General features: G+C 41.9%; 1 protein-coding gene across 1 annotated transcript in view; it reads right to left on the bottom strand.

Moving 5' to 3' along the window:
- The window catches only part of LOC309544326 (RNA exonuclease 1 homolog), a gene marked incomplete at its 5' end in the record, with an annotated part of 167665 nt that overhangs the window by 20379 nt on the left and 120339 nt on the right, over positions 1 to 26947 (bottom strand). The window contains 4 exons of the mRNA XM_082243232.1: positions 15762 to 15882; positions 16240 to 16378; positions 24030 to 24145; positions 25102 to 25212. Coding sequence (XP_082099358.1) covers positions 15762 to 15882; positions 16240 to 16378; positions 24030 to 24145; positions 25102 to 25212 — 487 coding nt within the window. The remainder of the gene's footprint in view (positions 1 to 15761; positions 15883 to 16239; positions 16379 to 24029; positions 24146 to 25101; positions 25213 to 26947) is intronic.

Here is a 26947-nt window from a genome sequence, read left to right as displayed (position 1 = left end):
TGCTTTTTTGACCAAACCAAAGGGGGTAACATAAAAATGTAAAAATGTAATAAAAATACAAAAAAATAAAATCTTTGCAGACATCAGCTCACTTCACATCAGTCCTGCTCTGTCACGCTCATGGCAACAGTACAGCATCCTGTCCTGAGACCACTGTGGGGGCTGGGGGGGTTGCTAAGTTCTCAGCCAACAAGGGAGTGTGCTCGCCTCACTCACTGCTCACTCACAATTTTGCCTAAGAACACACAGCCATGAATAAAGAATGGTAAAAAAACATCCTCAGACGAGAACAACTTCCTTCCTCCAGTCCAGTCCCAGCTCCCCCCTCAACCATCCAAGAACAGCTACAGAGACTCCAGGGAAGAAAAAATATGCATCAGCTCACTTTATCAGTCCTGTGTCATGCTCATGGCAACAGTACAGCATCCTGAGACCTGAGACCACTGTGGGGGGGTTGCCAAGTTCTCAGCCAACAAGGGAGTGTGCTCACTCACTGCTCACTCACTATTTTACCTAAGAACACAGCCATGAATAAAGAATGGTACAAAAACATCCTCAGAGAACAACTTCCTGCCTCAACCATCCAAGAACAGCTGCAGTGCACACACTTGCACAGGCACCGTCACTGCCAGTCTGGCACTGGCACTGCATAATAAACCAATACTGTAAAACTTGAGGGTAATGCTTATTTCTAAATAAGAAGAACCCAATCCATTTACAGTGTCAGCTTATTATTTTAACAGTTCTAATTCTCAGATGTATTCAATAAAAATGTGCACAGTGCACACAGTCTAATAATGCCATTAGCGTAAGAATTATAACAGACTTACCACTTTTTATCAACTCCTCCTCTCTCCTCTTTCTGAGTCTCAGCATTCGCAATGACAATAGAGGTAAATATTACACTAAAAAGAACTGCAGCAGGACCCCGATGTAAGGCTGCCCTTTTTGACAGTTACTGATCTATTTTTCTTTTTCATTAGTGTGATATTTGTCTCTATTCATTTGTCAATGTCAATGCTAAGAGAGAGAGAAGTTAATAAGTGGTGGTGGTTGTGTTATTGTTCCACATACAAATGCATTTTGTAGCCTGTGTGCACTGTGCAGCAATTTTCCAATGAATTGAATTGACAATTACAACTGTTTTTGAAGCACAAGTATTAGTTATGCTTTTTATAGAAATAATAATAAAACACTTCTATTTGTTTCGATTCATTTTAAGGAAAGCACTTCGTGCCAAAATGATCCTTGCTCTATTCCGCCGGCCTCTAGAGAGGTCACCTTCGACACTGAATACCCTCTCTGCAAAGGCTTGAGAAGCTGGCATAGCCAGCAGGTCTAAAGCAAAAGGTTTTAGCTGGTGATAAATAGTGTCACTCTTTGACAGCCAAAAATCTGTTGCAGTGTTGTCCTCAGCTTGATGCAAAAGCTCTTCCTTATATTTTCTGATCTGCTGTTTTATGCTGTTTGGGGAGATCCTCTGCCTGGGTCTTCTGCGGCATTTAGCAAGAAACCGAAACATTGGCTGCTTAGATGTGGATGCCGGTGCTTCTTCAACTTCCTCAGATTTTTCAATATTCTCCTGTTCTACTAGTTCTTCCACATCATCTTCAGACAATTCATGATGTTGCATGTGGGGCGAAGTGGATTTTCTTATCACATACTCCTCTGCCTTTTTAAGCAATTCCTGAATATTCTCATGATCTGCCACATCAACAAGGGTTTCACAGACAGTAGGGTTGACAAAACAAGCAGCTGCTGCAAGTGGCGAGAACATTTCATCTGTTGGATCTAACAATGAAGCAAAATGCTGGTTCACATTCCCTTTCATTTTCTGTGCAATTGTGGCAAGGTCTTGGTAGCTAGTGTTCTGTTTAAAGTCCTCAAGGTGGCTGAGTATATCAAAAAGAGCAGGGACAGCTAGGGACAATGACATGGTGTCACTCTGGAGGGTTTTAGTATGTTCTGCAAAAGGCAGCAATAGGTCATGCAATGATGTGAGCTTTTGCCATTCACTAGGGAGCAAGCTGTCCCATTCCATGTTGTTCGCGATTTGGCAGACTGACTCTTTCAGTTTGAGGAGTCTTGCGATCATGTTGAATGTGCTTGACCAGCGAGTGGGGCAGTCATTGAAAATGGTCAGGCCACAATGCTCCAATATCTTGTGTTGCGATGGAAGACTTGCGGAAGAGGTGCACTATTGATCTTGCTTTATCCAGTATTCTCTTTACACTTGCCTCCTTCTGCAACATGTGGACCACTAGTTGTAAGGTATGCACTACACATGGTGTCCGGTCCATGTCGATCTGTTGGTACCTAACAGTGGAACACAGCCAAATAAGCATAAAGTATAGAAAAGCTTTCTGTTCCATTCTATTATTTTAACATTTAACATCTTATGGGAATACTTTTAGAAAAGACTACTGGAAAAATAACAAAGATGCACCCATAGAGTAGACTAGAGCACGGTTACTAGTGCCCCCAGCCCCCCACATCAATCATCTCATATGCATGTGATAATTAACTGTCAACCGAACCGTGTCATGTAAAATAAAATCAAAATTGGCTCACCCACCGTAGGTCATCAATTTCAGACTCTGCCTCAGTCACTTTCCGTCATGGGGGGGGGGGGGGGGTTAGGAGTCTTCCTCACTAGAGCTGGGTGGTTCTTCTGCTGCTGCGGTTTGTTTAAATGCTGCCACCATATTGCTCCCGTTGTCTATTATGACTGTAAGGATCTTCCTCTTTGGTATGTCCCACTCTTGCAAGTATTTGTCCACACATGTTTTAATTGATTGTGCAGTGTGTGGGTGGGCTACTTGTTCAAGGGCCAACAATATGTGTTCAGGTTTATGTTGTTCAACACAAAGTAGCATGCACTTATAGCAAGGAATGAAGCTGAGAGTCCTTTCTTGGTCCACAAATCAGTGCAAATAGATACTCTCCGAGCAGCAGTCAGTCTCTTTTTGAATTTTTGTTTTTCATCCTCATATTGTTTGTCAATTAGATTGCTTATTTTAGTTTTCTTTGGAACAGTAAGCTTTCTATCTACTGTCTTTATCATGCTAACAAAGTCCTCATCTTCAATCGTTCTGACTGGTAATCCGGAGTGCCCAATCCATCTTGCTATGGCTTCCTCCCTGGCCTGTTGTTCCTTAGAGTCAATTTTGTATTTTGAAGCACTGAAAAGAGCAGCATAAATTGTTTGCTGTGGTGGTGCACTGGCTTGACTTGGTCCATCATTTGAGGTTTTCTGTATCTGTGGGGTTAAATTAGGGGGAAAAATTCTAGTTATTCTGATTTTACATTCTCTCGCACTCAGCGCTAAGTTATCTCTTTATACAAAAGTGGAGTTAAGTGCTATCATGCACTGCTTACCTTTGTATGAATTTCGGGATGAGTTGTCCGCAAATGACGCTTCAAGTTTGTTGTATTTTTGCCAGTTAGTGTCACTCCACATGGTTTGCAAAGGGTCTTGTTGTCCTTAGCATCAAATGTAAAATACACCCATAGATCTTCTCTTCTCTTTCTACCAGTCACAGACGAGACAGACGCGGCGGTCGTGGACATTTCTCTGGATGACAGTGAGTGCTGTGTGGAACTGTGGATGACAGTGGTCGTCAGAGCGAGGAGGAATGCTGCTGGACAGTGCTGGACTCTGGAGCCTGGTGGTCTCAGGTCTGTAAGGGATGTCCTGTAATGCCCTGGATGCCTGTGGGGGTCAATGGTCAGGAGACTCAGGACAGTCAGACAGAGGGGGCCTGTAATGCTGCTGGACAGTGCTGGAGCCTGGTGGTCTCAGGTCTAAGGGATGGCCTGTAATGCCCTGGATGCCTGTGGTGGTCACTGGTCAGGTCAGTCAGACAGAGGAGGCCTGTAATGCTGCTGGACAGTGCTGGAGCCTGGTGGTCTCAGGTCTAAGGGATGGCCTGTAATGCCCTGGATGCCTGTGGTGGTCACTGGTCAGGACAGTCAGACAGAGGAGGCCTGTAATGCTGCTGGACAGTGCTGGAGCCTGGTGGTCTCAGGTCTAAGGGATGGCCTGTAATGCCCTGGATGCCTGTGGTGGTCACTGGTCAGGACAGTCAGACAGAGGAGGCCTGTAATGCTGCTGGACAGTGCTGGAGCCTGGTGGTCTCAGGTCTAAGGGATGGCCTGTAATGCCCTGGATGCCTGTGGTGGTCACTGGTCAGTCAGACAGAGGAGGCCTGTAATGCTGCTGGACAGTGCTGGAGCCTGGTGGTCTGGTCTCAAGTCTAAGAGATGGCCTGTAATGCCCTGGATGCCTGTGGTGGTCACTGGTCAGGACAGTCAGACAGAGGAGGCCTGTATGCTGGACAGTGCTGGAGCCTGGTGGTCTCAGGCTAAGGGGTGGCCTGTAATGCCCTGGATGCCTGTGGTGGTCACTGGTCAGGACAGTCAGACAGAGGAGGCCTGTAATGCTGCTGGACACAGTGCTGGAGCCTGGTGGTCTCAGGTCTAAGCCAGGGATGGCCTGTAATGCATTGCAGTATTGCACACAGTTCTGAAGGTGGTCTCAGTCTGGTCAGTGGAGGCCTGAAATGCTGCTGCAGTGAGTGCTGGTCTGCTGGATGGTGGTCTAATCAGTGCTGGATCTGGATGGGGGTCTGGGTCTCAGGTTTAAGGGTGGTGGTCTCTAACTAGTAACTAACTAGAAGTTATGGGCCGGGCGGGCCTCAGCGGCACACACAGTCCTGGGCTGGATCATAGCGGTGGTCTGAGCTCTGAGGGGACTCAGGGGCAATAATAGCTGGCTGTTGCAACTCACTCTGCTCTGGAGGATGTGGTGGTGTGCCGTGCCGCCACTGCATGGTCGTCTGCCGTGTGACTGTGATGAGTCGGGCCTGGCTCTGGCTGTAGTGCTGTCTGGTGATGAGGTCTCAGGTCAGGTGACTGGTCTCGAGTCGACTCTTATAGACGTCGGACGTCACGGGGCACGCCACGCCAGACGCCACACAGGCGGAACTCAGTGAAAACCGGAAGTTGGGTAAACGTCCCTGCCTCACATTCTCGTTTAGTTTTCGTTCGTTGACGAAAACGGATTTGATTTTCGTCATCGTTGTCGTCATTTGACGAAAATGTGCTATACTTTGCGTCTCGTTTTTGTCATTTGAAAAATGCCGGTGACGAAAACGTTTTCGTTGACGAAATTAACACTGGTGCAAATGGATGTGAACTGAACTGAAGAAGGATGTGGAAACTAACCTGAAACAGTATTCATTTTTTTCTTAAGCCTCGTTCACAAGGGGCAATTCCTTCCGTGCTGGTAGTCCCACTTTTGTCCACTGGGTTGCAGAAGCTGCATGACACAGCTGCTGTGTCCCAATAGGACATTGATGTGGGTATGTGTCCTCCTGGGTGCATTTGGGGCTATGCACTTGCACAGATGTCCTATAGGGAGCAGCTGCTGTGCTCATGCAGCCACTGTTTCCCAATGGACAAAAGTAGGACTGCAAGCATGGGGATGTACACAGCACCTGTGCATTTCCGGGCCAGCAAAAGTTGGCCCAGTATGGGGCACCGATTTAATCACCCCATGTGAACAAGGCCTTAGCAAAAAATGTAACTAAAGATGAAACCCATGTGAACTAGCCCCAAGTTTCTGAGTCAGTGATTTCACCCCCTTCTGTGCAAAATGCTGACTCCTAATGCGGCAACTTCATGAAAAATATATAGAAGAAAAGCATTTAAAGTGGTTATAAACCCTCACATGTACCCAATGAAGTGACTAGCATTTGGTGATACACAGATGAAACAAATCAGCTACATAAGTTGTAGCTGTGTATCTGCAGGTTTCTTCTGTAGATCATTCTGAAAACAAAGGGTTTCTCTTTAGTTCTAGGAGCAAGGGGTAGGGATCTGAAGTTTTCACACATCTGACAGCCCTGACTGGAGGGAAAGGACACACCCCCTTTCACACAGTACTAAGAACAAACACAGCTGTGGCTACAAGTCACATGTTGAGTGCGGTAGCTCCCACCCCCCATCACCATTTTAAAGCTTGGTGTCGGGAAACGCTGCCAGAATTGACTCATGCTGATAACCAGGCAACAGAGAAATTACATTCAGTGCTTTGGAGAAAGACAAGTACACAGTATAGAAGGATAGGTCTAAAGTTTACAACTACTTCAATTTTGTTTTTCAGTATTAAAAAAATACAATATACATCAAATATACACAAGAAACACAAAATCCAATTATAAATATACATTCATCGAAATCCTTTTAAGCTGAAGCGAAACCCCTCTTATTTAAACCACTTGCCACCCACCACAATATACTACAGCGGGAGGCCTGTGCAGGCAATCACGTACATGTACGCGACTCTGCCTTATCCAGGTTAGGAGCATACCCCTCCTGTGTCCACCAGACACAGCGGATGACAGCTACCGATAATCAGGCATCATGTGATCGATAGGTTTTTTACATTGTGACTGCTATGACCAATCCTGTCATAAAATGGCTTCCATTCATGAACAGCTTGCTTTTGGTTGTGACGTATGATTAGCCCACAACATTCACATGGCACCTGGCTACTTGTACCATGTTATTAGCTGTAGCAAATCACATAATCAAAACCAGAAGCAAGCGGTTCATGATAGTTAACCCATTTCAATGGCTGCTAAAACTATTGCTTATACAGTGATCTTCACTGTATAAGCAATAAATGAAAAAATTTAAAAAAATCCCTGATCTCCCCCCTGCCAGAGTAGTACAGTGTCACTATGGTGACATTGAGCTACTCTGACAGTAGGTTTACATTTTTTCAGGGTTTTTTTATTTATATAATCTCTTGATTTTCCAAAAATTTAAAAAAACTCAACATGCCTCTCAAACACCTCAGAATGTCTACTTTCCAAAAAAGGGGTTATTTGGAGGGCATTTGTACTGTCCTGGCAATTTAATGGCTTCAACAAAAATGAGATGGGCTGTCCGTACATCAGGATTGATCAAACACACACACACTTTTGTAAAGGCTAGATCTTTCACACAAATTAGACAATTATTTATTTATTTTTTTTACCAAAGACATGTAGCAGAATACATTTTGGCCTAAAATGAATCATTTGTACTTTTTTTTTTAAACTGCCAAAACATTTTCTGAAGGCAGAGACCCTGGAAAATGAAATGTGGCGGTACCAATGTTTGTAAATAATATTTATGTAAGGAGGGCATACAATGCAGTCACAGATAACAGATATCAAGCAAAATGGCTATATAGACATCACAATTACAGAAGAGATACCAATAACACGCGATATGCCATGAATATCTAGCAGTTGAACAAAGCAAATTGAATAAGTGATGTAATAAACAGATAAACGGAGGTCAGTTAACCAACATGGCTGTGACAAGAGCATCAGGTATGAATAAAGAAGCAAAACAAAACAAAGTTGCAAACCACGGGGGTGAACCCCGTCTCCGCCGGCATCTGTCACATGGCCAACGTAAGGAGGCGGAGGGGCACCGCCCGGGTGACAACTAAACTCAATAGCCTTCTACATGCCTGACTGATGACTGCAGGCATGCCCGAAGGAGGGAAGAGGAGGGGAGTTTTTGTATTTTCAGAGGAGCATTAGGAAGAAAGCTCGGAAAGGAGAGGTACACATTTTTTGTCACTCTATATTACCACAACAACAATTTAAGCACATTTAAATGAAAGTAAAAGTACACAATTTTAGGGTACACAATCACAAAATACAGTATTACCCAATTTTTTGTAAAATGATTAATTCAGAGCAACCCGATTTCTTACGAAAGCAAGCATGACCTGGAATTCACTCAGAAAGTTTTGTATCCTGGATTAGGGTTTCTCAGCCTTTTGTCAGTCAAGGTACCTTTTAAAATTATATACAATTTGGAGGCACCCCTTTTTAAATTGTAAATTAAATAGTTTTATGTAACATACATTGCTCAAAAAAAAATGAAAGGAACACTTTTAAAAACACATCAGATCTCAATGGGGAAAAATATCATGCTGGATTTTAGTGATCGGCCGAACACCCACCTTGTACGGTTCGCACCAGAACATCTCGAACAGGGAATAAGTTATAGTGAACATGCAAACTCTTTTAAAGTCTATGGGACACGAACATGAAATATCAAAAGTCCTCATGTTAAAGGCTTATATGCAAGTTATTGCCATAAAAAGTGTATGGAGGCCTGGGTACTGCCCTGGGGGGGGACATGTATCCATGCAAGAAATGTTTTTTAAAACAGTTTTTAAAGGAGAAGTGATATTCCTAATTCTAAAAGTGAAACAAAAATAAAAAAAATTCCTTTTAAATATCGTGTCGGGGGGGTCTCCTTAATGTGCCTAACGTTTCTAAAGGGAAAAATGTCATTTAAACTTGCTCGCGGCTGTATCAACGGCTCCCGGCAATACAGGAAAATTTTTTTTTAAAAAACGGCTTATGGTTCCCCCCTATGTGAATGGGTATCGGGTACATCGCACCCCTACCTATTCACCAAAAAGTGTAAAAAAGTAAAAAACCACAGAACAGTTTTTGACAAGTCATTTATTTAACCACTTTACCACTAGAGCATTTTGCATACTAGCTCTTTATGCGTTTCCCTTTCAGGTTGCAAAAAAAAATGGTATGGGTTTACAACCTCTTTACAAGAAGTGTCCCTCGATGAAAATCCATCACCCAATGCCCGCCGGACACAAAACAATAGAAAATTTTTTTTTAAAAAATGTTTGCCTCTTAAGAGGCTACTCACCATCTGCCTGATCCTCAGCTTTGACCGTTTTTATAGGCAAGGGGCGGACCCACCCGGTTAAGTCACCCTGTGGCATCGCCCCCTTCTGTCACATGACGTCATACGGGGGCCTGCCCGTTGCCTAAAAAAAAAAACTGTCAAAGCTGAGGATCGGGCAGACGGCAGGTAGCCTCTTAAGAAGCAAAGAGTTTTTGAATTTTTTGGGTCTGGCGGGCGTCGTGTTTGACGAATGATTTACATCGAGGGACACTATTTTTTTCTCTTTAATAAAGGACTTGTCAAAAAGCTGTTCTGTGGTCATTACTTTTTTTTTTTTTTGTTTTTTACACTTTTTTGGTGAATGGGTAGGGGTACGATGTACTTGATACAGTCACATGGGGGGAGGAGGCTTCCAGATTCCAATAAGCCCCTCACCCACAGACCCTCACAACCACAGCCCAGGGTTGTTTAGAAGAGGCCCTTGTCCCCATCAACATGGGGACAAGGTGCTTTGGGGGCACACCACAAAGCTCCCTCCCCATGTTGAGGGCATGTGGCCTGGTATGGTTCAAGAGGGGGGCGCTCATCATCCCCCCCTTTTCTGGCCTACCAGGCTGTATGCTCCGATAAGGGTCTGATATGTATTTTGGGGAGGACCCCACGCCCCTTTTTTTTTAATTTGGCATGGAGTTCCCCTTAAAATCTATACCAGACCCAAAATGCCTGGTATAGATCTGGTATAGATCTTGCAGGGGACCCCACGCCTTTTTTTCTTTTAAATTCTGTCATAGGGTTCCCCCTAACCACTTAAATTTAAGGCACCCCTTCCTGCCCAGACCAATTTTCAGCTTTCAGTGCTCATTGGAGGCTATAGGAAACAAATGTCCCAGAGGCATTCTATTGGATTTAGGTCAGGCGAGCATGGGGGCCATTCAATGGTATCAATTCCTTTATCCTCCTGGAACTGGCTGTATACTCTCGCCACTTGAGGCTCGGTCATGGTCATGCACCAGAAGAAACCTAGGACCCACCGAACCAGCTTAAGGTCTGAAAATGGGTCCAAGGATTTTATCCCAATACCAAATGGCAGTCAGGGTGCCATTATCCAGCCTTTAGAGGTCTGTGTCCCTCCATGGTTATGCCTCCCAGACCATCACTGACCCAGCACCAAACCCGTCATGCTAAACAATGTTACAGGCAGCATAACATTCTCCACAGCCTCTCCAGACCCTCACGTCTGTCACATGTGTGCTTAGGGTGAACCTGCTCTCTTCTGTGAAAAGCACAGGGCGCCAATTTTGGGGTTCAATGGCAAATGCCAAATCAAGCTCCACAGTGACAGGCAGTGAGCACAGAGCCCACTAGAACAGTGGTTCTCAACTCCGGTCCACGGGACCCACCAACAGGCCAGGTTTGCAAGATAACTAAATTACATCACAGGTGATCTCATTTGCTGCTCAGTGATTGCAGTATTCTAGTCTGCATCCCCCAAGGTAATACTTAAAATCTGGCCTGTTAGTGGGTCCCGAGGACCGCAATTGAGAACCACTGCACTAGAGGACATTGGGCCCTCAGGCCACCATCGTGAAGTTGGTTTCGGATTGTTTGATCAGAGACATTCACACCAGTGGCCTGCTAGAGGTAACTTTGTAGGGCTCTGGCAGCGGTCATCCCGTTCCGCCTTGCACAAAAGAACAAACACTGGTCCTGCTGATGGGTTATGGACCTTCTATGGCCCTGTCCAGCTCTCCTAGGGTAAATGCCTGTCTCCTGGAATTTCCTCCATGATCTTGAGATTGCGCTGGGAGACACAGCAAACCTTCTGGCAATAGCATGTATTGATGTGCCATCCTGCAAAAGTTGGACTGCCTGTGCAACCTCTAAAGGGTCCAGGCATCACCTCATGCTACCAGTAGTGACAGAGACCCTAGCCAAATGAAAAACAGAAAATGAGTAGAAAAAAAAAAAAAAAAAAAAAAAAGAACAGTGTCCTCCGCCTGTAAAACCATTCCTGTTTTGGAGGTTGGCTCATTGTTGCCATCTAGTGCACCTGTTAATTTCATTAACACCAAAGCAGCTGAAACTGAACAACCCCCCTCTGCTACCTGACTAGATCGATATACCAGGAGTTTAATAGACTTGATGCTATACTCTGATAAAATAGTGTTTCTTTAATTTTTTTGAGTAGTGTAGCAGCATCCACACATGCAGGACACCCAATGTGACTTTCTTCAAAAACATATATACCTTTGGACACTGGTGCTGACTAGCATTGCAATACTTTTCTCCCTCACTCAGCTAACGTGACCCCCATTGCTGATGGAGAGAGGCAAACAAAGATGCAGAGCAGGCACCAAACATCGTCCTTATAAAATTGATGACATTAGTCGTTAAGACACCGATGGCTGGAAGGTTGTAACTGTGCAAAATGAAAACTGTGACTTTGTGTAACTAAAAGGCAGACTTGGTCTACCTGCTGGCTCGAATACAATTTTTGTTCAATTGTGAGGCATTTTGCCAAGGTAAAAAGGCTGTCCTAGAACAGGGGGTCTCTTGCTTTTTTTCAGTCAAGGATCCCCCTTTAAAATTATGCACAAGCTTGAGGAGGCACTTTATTCTAAAGTGTAAAAAAATTAGATTTTTGACTTACCGCAAAATCCTTTTCTCTTAAGCTCATTGACAGATGCAGACTTCTTGTACTGATATTAATCAAGAAGTCTGCATCTGTCAATGAGCGACAGAGAAACATTTTTACATAAAGCAGCAACATCCACACACAACATTAGAGGCGATTTATTCTTCCAAAGCAAACACCTTTGCACACTGGAACAGACTAGTATGGATGTTCTCCTTCAGTTGCCCTCACTCAGCTAATTGGACTCCAGTGCTGATGGAGAGGGGGAGGGGCAAGCAAGGATGCCATGCAGGCATCTTATGTCATCCTTATTAATCCATGATAATATTGGGTGTTCAGGTGCTGGCAGCTAGAAGGTTGTAATGATGCACAAAGAAAAGCTGTGGCTTTGTGTAACTAAAAGGCAAGCTTGACACACCCACTGGCTTGCGTACTTAGCTGGCTTGGCTTGTTTCTTAGGCATTTTGCCATAGCTCCCAACTGTCCCTGATTTCGAGGGACTGTCCCTAATTTGGAACAAAGTCCCTCTGTCCTGTCTTTCCTCCTCATTTGTCCCTCATTTTGGTCTGATCTATATAGTTATATATAAAATGCACTTTATCTTTCAATACGTTTTTCCCAGTGCTAAACCTTTCATCCAAATGCTAATTTTTTTCGTAAATTTCAAAACCTGATATAAATAAATAGTAGTGGTAAGTAGGGATGATCGAACTTTTGAAAAGTTCGGTTCGGCCAGAACATCCGAACTACCCGAAAGTTCGGCCCGGATTTCAGAACCCCATTGAAATCAATGGACCCGAACTTCGGTAATCAAAAAACACAATTTTAAAGCCCTAAAACCCAATAAATGCCCCCAAAAAGTGCCTAGGGTTCTGGGTCATGCCCCAGGGACTATCACACAAAAAAAAAGTTCTTAAAAATTGTCATTTTTGATAAAAAAAAAAAAAAAAAAGCCACTTATTGAAAAAATTAAAAAAAAAACAAAAACCTGTGTACCTGTGAAGTTTCAGCTCTGTAGCATGTCCAGAACCATAAAAAAAAAAGATTTTTAGCCTGCCTCCAAAAACCCCAAAAAAATGCCTGCAACAACACACCTGGGCCTTTTTTTTTTGACGCTAGCATTTTCTTGGGTTCTTTGGAGGCAGGCAAAACATCTGAACTTGTGTATAGTGGTATATATGAACCGATGGTCGACCCGAACCGTTCGATCATCCCTAGTGGTAAGTACTTGTGGGTTTAACTAATCTTTTTTTTTTAGAAGTTCTAATTACAGACATGTAAACAAGGTGGATTGCCATTCTGACAGTAGAAGACAGTTGTGTTTCTGCCTAGCAGGAAGACAGATTTCTGTCTTCTTACAGTGCAAGTATCTTCTTTCTCCCCCCTCCCAGTTAGAAAGCACTCCCTAGGGACACATTTGACCCTTTGGTTGCCGATGTTAACCTTCTCTGCCAGAGTCATTAGTACAGTTATATTTAGCACTGATCACTGTATTGGTGTCACTGGTCCCCACAAAGTGTCAGGGTCAGACTACCCGCCATACTGTCACAATCCTGCTATAGGTCACCAATATCCGCCATTACAAAAGTGTCTGTGTCCGCGATTTGTACGCCGCAATGTTGCAGTGCTGCTACAAGTCACTGATCGCTGCCATTTCTAGTAAAAAAAATTAAAATTCTATAAACATATCCCATCGTTTATAGATGCTATATCTTTTGCGCAAACCAAATCAATATATGCTTATTGGGATTTTTGTTCACCAAAAATATGTAGCAGAATACATAGTGGCCTAAATTGAAGAAATTCGATTTTTTATTGGATGTGTTTTATAGCAGAAAGTTGTCAGTCTTTTTTTTTTTTGCGCTATAAACAAACACCACAGAGGTGATTAAATATCACCAAAAGAAAGTTCTATTTGCAGGGAAAAAAAAGGGATATCAAGTTTGTGTACAGCCTCGCACAAACGCGCAAGGGGCAGTTAAAAGACCGCAGAAAAAATGCCCTGGGTCATGGGGGGGGGGGGGGTAAACCTTCCAAGGCTGAAGTGGTTAAAGTAACTACTTCCATGACAAAAAAAAAAAAAAAACACACACACACACACACAGCAAAAAAACAAAATAGCATATACAATTGTTACACAAGCCATGTTGTAATTTTATATTAAAAATGCTTTCCTTTTCAACCTACAGCTGCAGCAATTTTCTGTGCAATTAAATACAATATTGCAACCTGGAGGCCTTCTATACACAGTTGGTATACAGAATTTCCCTAGACATGCATTTTCCTGCTTTTGTGATTGGCTCACTGATATTTCAAGAAGTCTACAGTAAGACCAATCAGATTTTATGGATCCCTTGCAATTCTATTTTTGCTACAATTTACCTAAGGATTACTTCTAGAGGGATACAGACACCACAACGTTCCTCATTAGAGGACGGCAAGTGCATCAGCTGATTAGAATCAACCAGCCTTCGTGGACATAGTAGAACACACAGATTTTTCTTATCTTAACAGAAACAGGTAGGATCTGCTACAAAATGTGTTAAAATACTTGAAATGAACCTAGAGCACCAAGATCACCCAGAGAGGATTGTTTTTTTTTTTTTTTAACAAGAGTTACTATTTAAAAGAATTTGTGTATTTTCAATGTTACCCTTTAGAGTCGGTTCACACTGAGGCGACACCACTCCTTACTACTTCGGGGGCGATTTATGCATTACATTGCACCACCACATCGGAGCGACTTGCAGGGACTTCACATAATGGAAATCTATGCAAGTCGCTCTGAGGTCGCCCCAAAATAGTACAGGACCCTTTTTCTATGTCGAAGCGACTTGTGTCGCTCCTATTAGAACGGGTCCTGTAGCGGTCAATGGACCGCGACTTGTTAGACTGACAAGTCAACTGACAAGTCGCGCTAATGTGAACCGGCTCATAAGCCATTTGACCCTCTCCCCACTGAACTGTACATGTTCACACAGTGCCCAGTTACCCATGTCAAAACAGTAATTTTCATATTACCCTTGAAAAGGGCCAGAAATGGCAGATATTGGTTCCCCAAATCTTAAAATAGGGTCTGGTGCTGTGTTAAGGGTTTGCCAAACCTGAGAACCATACATGCCTAGTTTACTGTGCTCTGTGGGATAATCATACGACTGGATATTTATAACTAGGTCCATTGTTCAAGGAAGTTTAAAATTACTTACAAGTTGTCAGACCAGATACTGGGGACCCTAGTGCGAATCACCTGTCATTATTCCGACAGTACAATTCTGTTTCAAACGTCGCTTTGTGCAAAAGAAAATTTCCTTAAACTCAGTCTTTATAGACAGTAAGGTAAATTGCTGACTTGACAAGAACCACAGCAAATTCAACTCACCAAGATAAACTATATTGGACTTGTATGATCCGAAGGGAAATAACATTACGGATGTTTTCTAGAATTTTTAAGGCGAGAAAGGCATTCTGGGATCACAAGCCTTCTCACTCTAAGTGCCGGTTCACATTAGTGCGATCACAGAGATCGCATGTAATTTGGAGCGCACTGCTCCTAAATTACATGCGATCTCTGTGCGGTGCAAATTTCAGCCATACAGTCTGTATGGCTGAATTCGCACCGCAATCGCACTAAACACGCACATTACTTTTTTTTATCAGCAGCAGAATCGGATCGTATGGTGGTTCACACTAGTGCGATCAGATTCTGTGCCAACTTGCAGATCGCACTGCGATATGCGATCTCAACTGGGGGTGTCGTTAACTTAATTGACACCCCCTGTGTATCACATATGGCAGTGTGAACTGCCAGGGGTGCGGATGTGATGCGGGAACATGCTGCATATTCGCAACGTTCCCGCATCGCAGAAGTGTGAACCGGGACTAAAGGCCCATTTACTAAACAAGGGGTAAAGTGAAACTATCTGGCGAAGGAGTGTGCTGGAAGAGTTTAGGCTAGAGAGTTGGCCTTATTAACCAAGGAAAAAACAGGAACACAACCAAACAAATACATAGTGGTAATAGGACACGTTGCTGTGACAGCATGAATACTAGTCCTTGTGTCTAAGGGAAAAGGAGTTTTTTTTTTTTTTTTTTAAGATATGGATATCTATAGAATCTCTCGCTATAAAACAACTGGGAGTACCTGAAAAACATTTATCTTTATCATTTATATGACTGAATTTGTACAGACTGCTGAGTTTATTTATCCATTCAAAATATAGTGGCACATACAAAAAATCGTGGAAGACCATAATGGAAAATTATGAAAGAACTAGCTAATTCAGCTTTGTATTTTCACAGTGTACTGTATTAAGAAATGCCACCCTCCCCATTTAAATACTTATGTCGCCCCTTCAAATGTATTTTGCACTGGAATTCTCTGGTGCTTTGAAGAGTTTCTTACCATTATCCTGGATGATTCGTCTAAGGTAGTCCGCAATTAAATATCTCAGTGCTCTTTTATGAGGCAAACCTAGTCTGTGTGGAAACACTATTGAAGTATCAACAACCATATCATGAATGAGCTAAAAGGAAGACAAAAAAAAAAAAAAAAAAGTTAAATGGCAATAATCAAATTCTAAAGATGCCATTCCTATAACTCACAAATGCTTTTTATCAGTAAAGATTAGTTATTCTCATATACTAGTAATTTTTCCAGGAATCCTTCATAACACCTTTTACTAAAGGATATATCCTCCCAACAAATGGGACAGAAAGCAGCATTTAGAAGGCCCTGCGTTACCATATAATCTTACCTTCACCTAGGGGTATGCCATACATTGCAAAGGGAACAGAATATAGATTGCTTGCACAAGTAAAACAGATACTTCAACTTTATTAAATCTTGAATCATACAAAAGAGTTTGCTTAGCTCAACTTACCTTAAGTGCAACTAAATCATTTTCCAAACTATGTCCAATTAGAATTGTATCAGCACTGAATAAGTTAAGCATAATGGCCTGTACATCTCTAATGGATGTTGTGATATTCTTCAGACTGTCCTCTGTGATACCAGATAACCTATAAAGAGATGGAGATTTACATGTACTAAATTACACATTTTTTCAACAGATAATCCGGGTCTTTAACATTTGCTGTATTGCTACAACTCAATGCTTTTAAAAAAATCCTTCACTGAGTTTCTTTGCTTGCCAATGCATATAGTTGCAACACCTTCAATTTAATTCTAGGGTGATCATCAAGTCACTTGCAGACATCTACCACATGTTCACATTCAGAGTTTTAACAAATACAAAGTAGCACTGCCACTAAAACTCTGTGCTTGGAATTAACGAGCCAATAACAGCAGGAACTATTAGAGACTTTTCATCCATTATAGAAAAACATTCCCTAGTTACATCATAGTTCGTCAGTTTGAAAAAAAAAAAAAAAGACACAAGTCCATCTGGCTCAGCCAATAAAAAACAAAAAACAAAAAAAAAAAAAACACTACATTCTAAACCTCTGACAGCTGGAACCAATGGCATCCTTTGAGTTCTTTGATGGTATGAATGGCACCAGACAGGGTAGTCCCTTCTCCCTCATTTTAGGTACAATACACATATGCATTTCAGGTTGTAGGACAGACCATAAAAAAGCAAGATCACATTTAGTAGTCACATTACAAAGTGTTCAGCTTTAGCTCTGGACCTATTGGCAATGACGGGGGTTCATGTTTTCATTAACTACATAGTGCAGCTGGTTAGGTCAAGATTTTCTATGAGCACAAGTCAACTGAAGTGATTAGCATATCAAGTGGAAACAGTTGGGGAAAAGAAGATTGCCCGCATGGGCAGAGAGAAAACCACCAAGTTAGAAACAGGAGGGAAAGTTTCCCAATCCTTAATTTTATACCCTCACACTCTGACGAAGAAAAATTTAAGCAAACTGAGTGTTTGTTGCATAAAGCAGAAGCATACACTTCGGTTTACATATTTGTAATGCAAATCATAAACCACTTTACCAGTCCTGATTTCAGGACTAGGAACTTACAGGGTCTTCTCAAATTTCAAAATAAAACTTACAGAATAGAAAGGCCATTACTGCAAGTTTACCATGGAATCAAGTATACAATCTTGGAGCCTTCCATTTAGGTGAGCCGTGGCGGTCAGAGAACCTGAACACAGATTCCTTTGTAGTTTAGTAGGTAGCTCAAACTTTACCACTACAGTATTTGAAAATGGTCTACAAAGATAGAAAGCAAGAAAATATTTCCTGGTTTCAGAGAGGTTTTATAGTAAGAATGGGTTTTAATGCCACACCTGCTTTATCTGTTCTAATCCTCAATAATGGCTATCTTGCCAATTCCAATTCCTTTTGAAAAAAAAAAAAAAAAAAAGGCTGGTGTCAACATAACTCATTCAAATAATGTTTGGAATTAGAAATCCCCCTCTACACTGATTATCAAAGCGTTGCTCTTATGTGTCTCTTTAACGCTGGTTACTAGGACGTACGCTCTTCAATTTTACATTTTTTTACAACTTAAACTTTCTCAATTTTCTTCTCTTTCACCTGTGTTGGTTCATTACAAATTCTTAGTCTGGAGATAGGATCTTTTCATTCTTTGAGACTACAAAAGTGCAGAGCTTGCCATTTTCACTTCCAATGCATGAATGGAAAAAAAAAAAAAAAACTCCTATATACTGAATATTCCATTTATTTTCCACTGAATATTCCATTTATTTTTCACCATGTCCTTGCTCTTTCCCCAATAAATTTGCATAGGAGTGATGGGAGATTGAGTGGTTTTCAATTAAAAGAAAACACATTAAATTTAAAAACAGCACAAACCCAAATAAAAAGATAAGGCCTTAATTACAATGTTTGCAAATTCATCAACTGTGCCAAAAACTAAAGTACTAGAGTGCATGAATGAATAGGATATATCCACCTTACATTGGTTACATAAATGAAAATCTTAAACATCCAAAGTGCAATATATAGTCCAGATGTATTGAAACAACCAGTGAAAAGTCCTCAATTGAATAAGGAAAAAAGTGCTACCGTGCTCAAAAATAAGTTAAGGCGAAAAGCATGTAGCCAGTCAAAATTCCTTGGTAATCCTCAAACTCAAAGTGCTTCCGTGCCAGAGTGCGGAAATGTTAAATATACCATCATCATCATTGCTCAAAGGGTTAGACATCAGCAAGGGCAGATACTGTGTACGGATTCAAAGAGACGGCGCCAGGACCTGCACTCTGCGTGCGTTCCAACATGCATCCCACGGGCAACCAGGAGTGACAGACTGTGAAACCGGAAACATCGACGCGTTTCACCCCTTCCTACAGGGCGTTCAAAGTCGTCTGAGAATGCCCTGTGGGAGGGGCAAAATGCATCAGTTTCCGGTTTCACAGTCAGTTTGTCACTTCCGGTTGCCCGTGGGACGCACATTGGAACGCACGCGGAGTGCAGGTCCCGGCGCCGTCTCTTTGAATCCGTACGCAATATCTGCCCTTGCTGATGTCTAACCCATTGAGCAATGATGACTACAAGATTGTAAATATTGCACATAGCGCAGTTTTTTCTCTCGGTTCAGTAAGGAAAAAACACTATAATAGGCTATATTTTCAGGGACTGCCCAGAGAATGCTCTGTCAAAATTTTTACCAGGCTGAAAAGCAGAACTTTTTTTTTACTTTCTAAAAAAGGCATAAAAAAAAAAAAAAAAAAAGTTTACTCATAACATTCAGTCAGCAGCAAAAGTCAGTGTTCTAACACCAAATCCCCTCCCATAACTATGCACTGGATTGCAAGAGTGAATGTTATTGTGCCCATGGAAGATCTGACGCCACCCCTTAATGCAGACATCTGAAGTTTAGAAATGTGTTTTATTGAATTAGGGCTCTTTCACACGGGCGGTCCGATCAGATCCGCCTGTCAGTTTTTTAGGCGGATCTGATCGGATCCTCCATGCAGCTCTATGGGGCAGCGGGTGTCAGCGGAGGTGACCTCCGCTGACACCCGCTGCCCTCCGCATCCGATCCTGTGCTGAAATCTGGACGGATGGAAACCCTATTTTTCCATCCGTTCAGTAATCGGAGCGGAGCGGATCTGATGAGAGCGGACAAGCGGTCCACTCTCCTCCGATCCCCCATAGAGGGCAGCGGGTGCTGAGACACCTCCCTCTCCGCTCTGCAAGCGGAGACGGAGCTGTCATCCGCCCGGCTCAGCGGGGATCGCGGATCGATCCCCGCTGAGCAACACGGATCCGCCTGCGGAGGCGGACCGTGTGAAAGAAGCCTAAGTGTTAAAATTCATCAGAATTCTGAGCTATACGATGACATTCTACCCTCCACAAGTAGCCTTCCAAAAACAAAAAAACACCTAATTGCCAGACAGATTTCCTGTTCAACCAACCCAAATCAAAAAGGGAAAATTACTGCCCAATTCCTAGCCTTTTCCTTCTACTAATCCTCCAAATCTATCCTGCAACTCTTGCTCCCAGTCTTTTTCCCTCTACGAAGAGGGCAAGGACAACTTTTCCACACTACTTTCCCATACTGTCCAAGGTTCACAAGTCCTAAGACTGTAAAATCTTTAGAAAAAGGTGCTTCCTTTACAATGTTGCACATCTAGAAGTTAACTGAAGTGACAGGAGGACTTGGTGTTCATGTTTAACATTTTATTGTTTAGAACTAAATACAACCCCCACACCCCACAGCTAGTTGAAGTTTTAACATAGGTTAGCACAATGGTTCATAGCAGCACATGTATAAATCATTTTTCTTTAAAGCGGTATTAAACCCAAAACTAAAGATGGAATATATTGCAGCTTACCATAGATGGTGGCTGCATTCGTTTTCTTTTAGTTTTTTTGCGCTCTGTTTTCAACTGGTGATCTGGCCAGTGACATTTCCTGTATTAGGAAAGAAGGTGAAACTCTGCTGGCTTCCATCATCCAATCATGATCAAGCAAATGCATTTTTTTTCCCTTGTATGCGATTGGGTATTTTGTGCAGTGTGAAATATCACAACTTTAAGCCCTGGGAAAACTCCCTTCCAAAGTGCAACTTCACTTGCAAAGGGAAAGGACTATTTGACTTTAGTAAATCCATTCCATGAGGGCAGAAAAATCCAACACACCCACAGAAAACGTATATTTTCCCCCTGCTTGTAATCTGCAACACCTTGATAAAATATTTGTCCCGAAGAGGTAATAAGACACACGACTAATGTCATTTAAAAGAAAAAAAGGATTTTCTGGTGACAGGGTTTAATTTAAGCCATTTGTGTAGTTGTGGCTTCATGCTTGAGGTGACTGTATTGCTCTAAGACAAATCTTCCCCAGCCCTTGTTTTTAATTGCACGTCTGTGTGAATTTTTTTTTTTTAAATATTGTGCAAGGTTTGGTTTGCATCAAACCTGGCATGATCTCCCAAAAAGTTTAACTTTAGTCCTAAACAACGTTCAACTCTATTCAGTCTCCCATGTCATGTACACTATATCCAAGACATTATGTGAATTTCAGTTAAAGTGCCTACCTTTGACACTTCCCTATAAAGCCTGGTCTGGTGAAGCACCGGGGGTAACACCTGTATTATCCATAGTCTGTCCCAAACAAGCCACTGAGACTTGTTGTCAGGTTTCTTGGTTGCCTCCTTCATTAGTCTCCTCCTTGAACAGTTACTCAAGGCATAGCATGTCAGATTTACAGCTGTGCCACTTTATGGTAACTTGGAAATTCTTTTTAATTCTTCAACGTGTGATCACTTTTTCAAGGAGTTGCTTAGTGATCCTTTATCTTCATGGTACAGGTTATTTTGCAATACAGACTCTTCAGAAGTTGAACCTCCTAGGACCTTCCAGATGCACGTAAACTTAAAACCCTGTTAACTACACAGATGATCTGCGTTTATTTGCCATTTTGGAAAATAGTTACCTGCACTGGCAATTTAGGAGTGTTATTAAAAGGAATGTATATTTATGCAGTTTTGTCCCCCCCCCCCCCAATTAATTTAATAGATCATTTTCCATGGGATGAAAGTCTGTTGATCAGCGTGAAAACAATTAAATCTATCGTAATTTAATGTTCTGAACAAAAAAAAAAAAAAAATGCAACACCCAACATTGCGGTATGTACAAAACCCATCCTTGCTCTAACAAAATTTGGGTGCACTTCACTTTAAACTTCAGTGATGAAAAGCTCCCCATTGTGATTTACTAAGATGATAGTCTACTTGAGTTATCCAAACTACAATATTCCTAATACAAAAACCCTTCCAATGTCACCATCTAAGGCAGGGGGTATCCAACCATATTTGTGTAGTGTGTTGCTGTATTTTCCCTTTTCTCAGGGAGAAAGAGAATATATATATATATATATATATATATATATATATATATATATATATCTCTATCTCACCTGATGGCTGTCAGACCTTGCCCTTGTGCTCCAAGGTGCATCACTGCTAGTAGTCCTCTGGTCTCTGTGGTTTCTCCGTGCATGACTTGGCTGACGACCTTCCTACCTCTGGATTTCCGTATCGGCAGACGAAACCGCATCAGACGACAACCCGGCTTTGGCAGACTACCCGCTTCTGGACTATCTCGGCTTGGATGACTACCTGTTTCTGGACTTGATCCCGGCTTGGATTACTACCCGTTTCCGAACTTGACCCCAGCTGTTCTTGATTTTGCTCCTCTCTTGCTGTGTGATTATTGTTGCATAAATAAATCACTTTATTTTACTTGCATCTTCGTGTGGTCTGATTTCCCGGCACCCTGACAGTCGTGTAAGGGTTTTTTTGAGAAGTGGTGTTCAATTGAGTAGTAGAGGCAGAACCCTTCATTAGTGTTGGTAGCACAAAACCTAACCTTCATTGGCGAAGTAGCTCCCTGCCTTTTATTGGTGTTCAGTGGCAGTAACACCCCCACACACACATCATTGGTAATTAGTGTACATAACTAAGTAACTGGCCCCACCCCTGCTTCATTGGAGTTCAGTGGTCCTGTGCTTCCATGTGGCTATCTACTTTGTCAGGCCAGAACTAGATTTTCACTGTCAGACAGGAAATCCTCCACCCAGCAGTACCTGGACTGCAGAGAACATTCCAAATTTGACTTCCTGCTGCCAGTCTGCATCCAGGCTGTTGTACTCACAAAAGGCACAAAACAGTTGCGCAGTTCACCAGTTGGACAGACCCGTGTTAGGCATTAAGAGAGTTTTCCGAATACACCGAAACACACTGAAAGGATCTTCCAAGGTAAACCATTCTATAACCTGACATTCTATCCCCATGGCTAGGCAGAAGCACTGGAACACAATCACATCAAAATACCATTACTATATTTACCGACTTAGCAGATCAATCTTTTCCAAAGGTTTATAATAGGCCAATGGCCTAGCTGTGTGGGTATAACTGCAATAAATTATAACACCTTGACAGCTTTACAAAGTAATTTCTCCTTTTATGAAAATACAGCTCCATGTTAACTTGCTGTGCTTCTGTGACACTTTCTAAACTAGTTACATTTTTATCACAATACATTGCAGACTACTGACAGATCTCAAAATGATCACCTGCAGTTCAGTGCTATAGCAACAGCCTCCACAGCTAATTTATATGCAACAAAGTGTTATTAAGTTTAATGTCATTCGTTATGTGGGTTATGAAGTGCCTCACAATACTTCAGTATAAACAATGTTTTTAGGAAGGCTTTGGAAACGTGCCTTGGAGTACAACTAGATTAACACTATTTTGCTAGAAAATCTATTGCAATACTGTTACCTGCACAAGGCTGCAGAATTCTACAGGGGGTGGGGACACAAGGCATCAGCCAGTACAAGGAGAGCAGCTGTAACCAGTCTTTGTGGATTACAGAACAGATTTTTAAGAAATAGACAAACTGAGGCATGTTCCTAAAAGAAAAAAGTTTCCTATAATGCCCAACGCCATTTAGTAGTTGGATGCAATATTTACGATTTTTCCCCAGTAGAGGAAAAAGCTTAACCTTTTGTTCGCATTCGCTGAGAATGATGAATGTACATGCCCTTTCACTGGGCAAATTGCTGTGCAAATTTTATAAACATACCCAATTGATTCAAGAAAATATACACAACTCTTGTATTTAGAAATAGTTTGTCTAGATTTTAATTCTAGCCAAACTTACATTTTCTCTAGATTTTTGAAGGCCCACATCCCCAACTATTACCAGCAGTGTTCTCCCTTGGGGTTTTTGCTGAGACCCATCCTGTCTCTGGCAGCAACCGAGTGTCCCATTTAACTTCCTCCTATACCAAGTTAATCATCTACCATTTGGCCCTTGTTATATACAGAAGATAGCCGATGATTGCTTATTACCAGGAATATTAAGAGCCCATTCACACTGCCGCTACTTGTCAGGAGACTTGTCAGCCTGACAAGTCGCGGTCGGTTGCGGTCCATTGAGTAGTACAGGACCCGTTCTAATAGGAGAGACACAAGTTGCTCCGACTTAGAGAAAGGGTCCTGTACTACTTTGGGGCGACCTCGGAGCGACTTGCATAGACTTCCATTATGTAAAGTCCCTGCAAGTCGTGCCGAAGTCGCGGTGCACAACGGTGCACGTGACTTCACAGGTCGCCCCCTGAAGTCGTGTCGCCTCTGTGTGAACCGGCTCTAATCCACCACTGTAGCATTGGTGCAAAAGAAAAAAAAAAAACTGAAAAACCAAACACACAAAGCTATACATACCTGGTATTATAATCTATGATTTCATTATCCGGCTTCACAAATGTATCATAAACCACCTGTAAGCTGTGACTGACCACTGTGACTCTTGTAAGTTCCAGACCATGTGTGGTGTAGCACTAAATGCATAAAATAATTAAGTGTTAAAGAAAAACTAAAATCACTGTAGGTTTTCAGACAGGATATTAAAGTGGTTGTAAAGCTTATATTTTTTTACATGCTACATCTACCTGCTCTGTGCAATTGTATTGCACAGAACGGCCCTAAACCTCCTTTTCTGGAGTCTCCCGCTGGCGCTCTAGGCTCCTCCCCTTCTCCCAGGGCCACCATAGGAAGCCACTTCCTAGAGGGGTACACTAAAGTCAGGCTGTGTGTCACTATAGACACGGTGTGGCTTGGCTCTGCTCCCACTTCACAAGATTTGATTGACCGCAGAAGCAGCCAATGGCTCCCACTGTTCTCACCGAATCCTGTATGAAAGCACCACAGCTGCACTCGAGTACAGTGCTGGAGCAAGATTGGGCTCAGTAAGTATTTGTGGATGCAAGGGAGTGCTCTAAAACTGGGACATTTTTACCTTCATGCAGGGAATGGAATAAGATAAAAAGGTCCTGCCTTTAGAACCACTTTATGGAACGTATGCAGGAACAATGTGCTGCCTGGTAATGCAGATGGTTACATCATGGTGACAGGTATTCCCCATGATTATTTTTGTATATATTTTAAGGGCACACAGGCCTACTATATTGACACATCCCTAAAGGGAGTCTAAATCGAAGAATTAAAAAACAAAAAAAACAAACAGCCCACATGCTCAGGTTAGTGAGTGTAACGATCATATCAAAATAAAAGCCCCCAAGTCTGGAAAAGTGGCATAATCCTATCCTCACAGGTGCTTTAAGGCTTTGTGGGAAAAGTACCAAAGGAACTTCCACTATTGAATTCTTTGAGGGAAGTCAATACGCTATTCCATTCATCAGTGCCCAATATCAAATTGTTGATGGAAGTAACCTTTAGTAGAGCTAAAACATTGCTCTTTGACTTTACATTTTTTAAGTACCAGCAAAACCATTACCATTTCACAGTCCACAGAAAATATTCCAGGATTTTCATCAGAAGGCTGGAGTTTTGGGAAAGTTCTTATAAACCCATCAAGATTTTCCTTATGACCCTCATGAACATGGAGCTAAAAGTAAAAACAAAAATAAAAATTCAACATACCCACATTATCCCATTCCATTTAACCAGAAGATTTAACCCCCTTCATGGCCAGACCATTTTTTGCTTTTTGGCACAGAGTTACTTTAACCACTTCAATAAATGGCACTTTTACCCCTTCCTGCCCAGGCCAGATTTTCAGCTTTTCAGCTGTCACAATTTAAATGACAATTGCAACACTGTACAAAAACAACATTTTTATAATTTTTTCACACAACTAGAGCTTTGTTTAGTGGTATTTAATCCCCACTGGGTTTTTTATCTCTTGCCAAATAAACTAAAAGAAAAAAAAAAAAATACCCTGAAAATATTTGAAAAAAAAAAAAATAAGATTTTTCTTAGTTATAAAATTTTGCAAATAATGGTTTATAAATTTAGGCCACAATGTAGTCTGCTACATTTCTTTGGTGAAAATAACCAAAAATAAGGTGTATAATATGTGGCCTGTGAGAAAGTTAGTCAACAGACTATGGTATACAGGTGCATCTCATAAAATTAGAATTTTAAAAAGTTAATTTCAGTAATTAATTTCAAAAAGTGAAACATTTTATATAGATGCGTTACACAGTGATATTTCAAGCATTTCTTTATGTAGCACTACCCCCTTGAGGGTTGCTGTTTAGTGTATGTTCTTCTACACTGCTTTACCCTGTGAACCATCCAGCCTTTCTGACACTCTAGGTTCAGACAAAATGTATACACGTTTAAGTTATGCACTGACACAGTATGAATGAGTTTTAACTTTTACTTAAAAGAATAGGTGTGCAGAATGATATTAGTCAGCTAGACCCTGGATAAACCACTAGAGTTCAGCAAGACTGACATAAAAAAAAAAAAAAAACATTAAGGAAAACCGTCCGTTAGACATACCAGTAACGGTGTTTCTACGAACTTTCCAGTACGGCAACACATGAGAGGCTTCACCCTACAGGAAATCCCATCAGTTCACAGTGGTTAAAAGGCCCCACCCTTCCCCCTGTCCCACAAGTTGTAAAAAAGTAGTTCTCCAACCGATTCACAAGGGATGTACAATCACTTTGGTACTTACCATCTATTGTATACTCTTTCCTCACCCTTTTAACAGTGCGCCCAGTAGGCCTGCCATCCTGGAAGGTTTGTAGAAACACTTACGGTAAGTCTAACGGAAGGTTTTCTCCTCTCACCTTCCAGGATGGCAACACGAGAGGATAAACGGATTTTTGTAAAATCTTACCGTAAAATCCTTTTCTCTTAGCTCATTGACAGACGTAGTCCTCGGTGATACACCACCTTCGGGTTATGTTGCCTCCACAGGAGCAGGACTAGACAGGAAATTAAAAAGCTCTGGCCACACCCCAGGGGCAGTCCCAGAGGGTATATCCTCTCTCTCTCTGCCTCAGCAAATCATTTATGTGAAAAAGCAGTCTTTAGAGATTTTAACCCAACTCAAAAAAACAGAGGGGCGGGGACTACGTCTGTCAATGAGCTAAGAGAAAAGGATTTTACGGTAAGATTTTACAAAAATCCATTTTTCTCTAGCGCTCATTGACAGACGTAGTCCTCGGTGATACACCACCTTCGGGACGTCCCAGAGCAGTATCACAACTGAGGGGTGGGAAAATGGAAATCAAATCCCAATCTAGAAGGCCCAACCGGTGCCAACTAGAAGTTTACAATGCTCATCCTTAATGATGAGACTCAACAAAAAAAGAGAAAACAAATTT

The sequence above is a fragment of the Pelophylax lessonae genome, assembly GCF_965119305.1.
Source record: "Pelophylax lessonae genome assembly, chromosome: 1".
Taxonomy (NCBI): Eukaryota; Metazoa; Chordata; class Amphibia; order Anura; family Ranidae; genus Pelophylax; species Pelophylax lessonae.
Note: the sequence above shows the minus strand (reverse complement) of the source record. Positions and strands in the feature narration are given on the sequence as shown.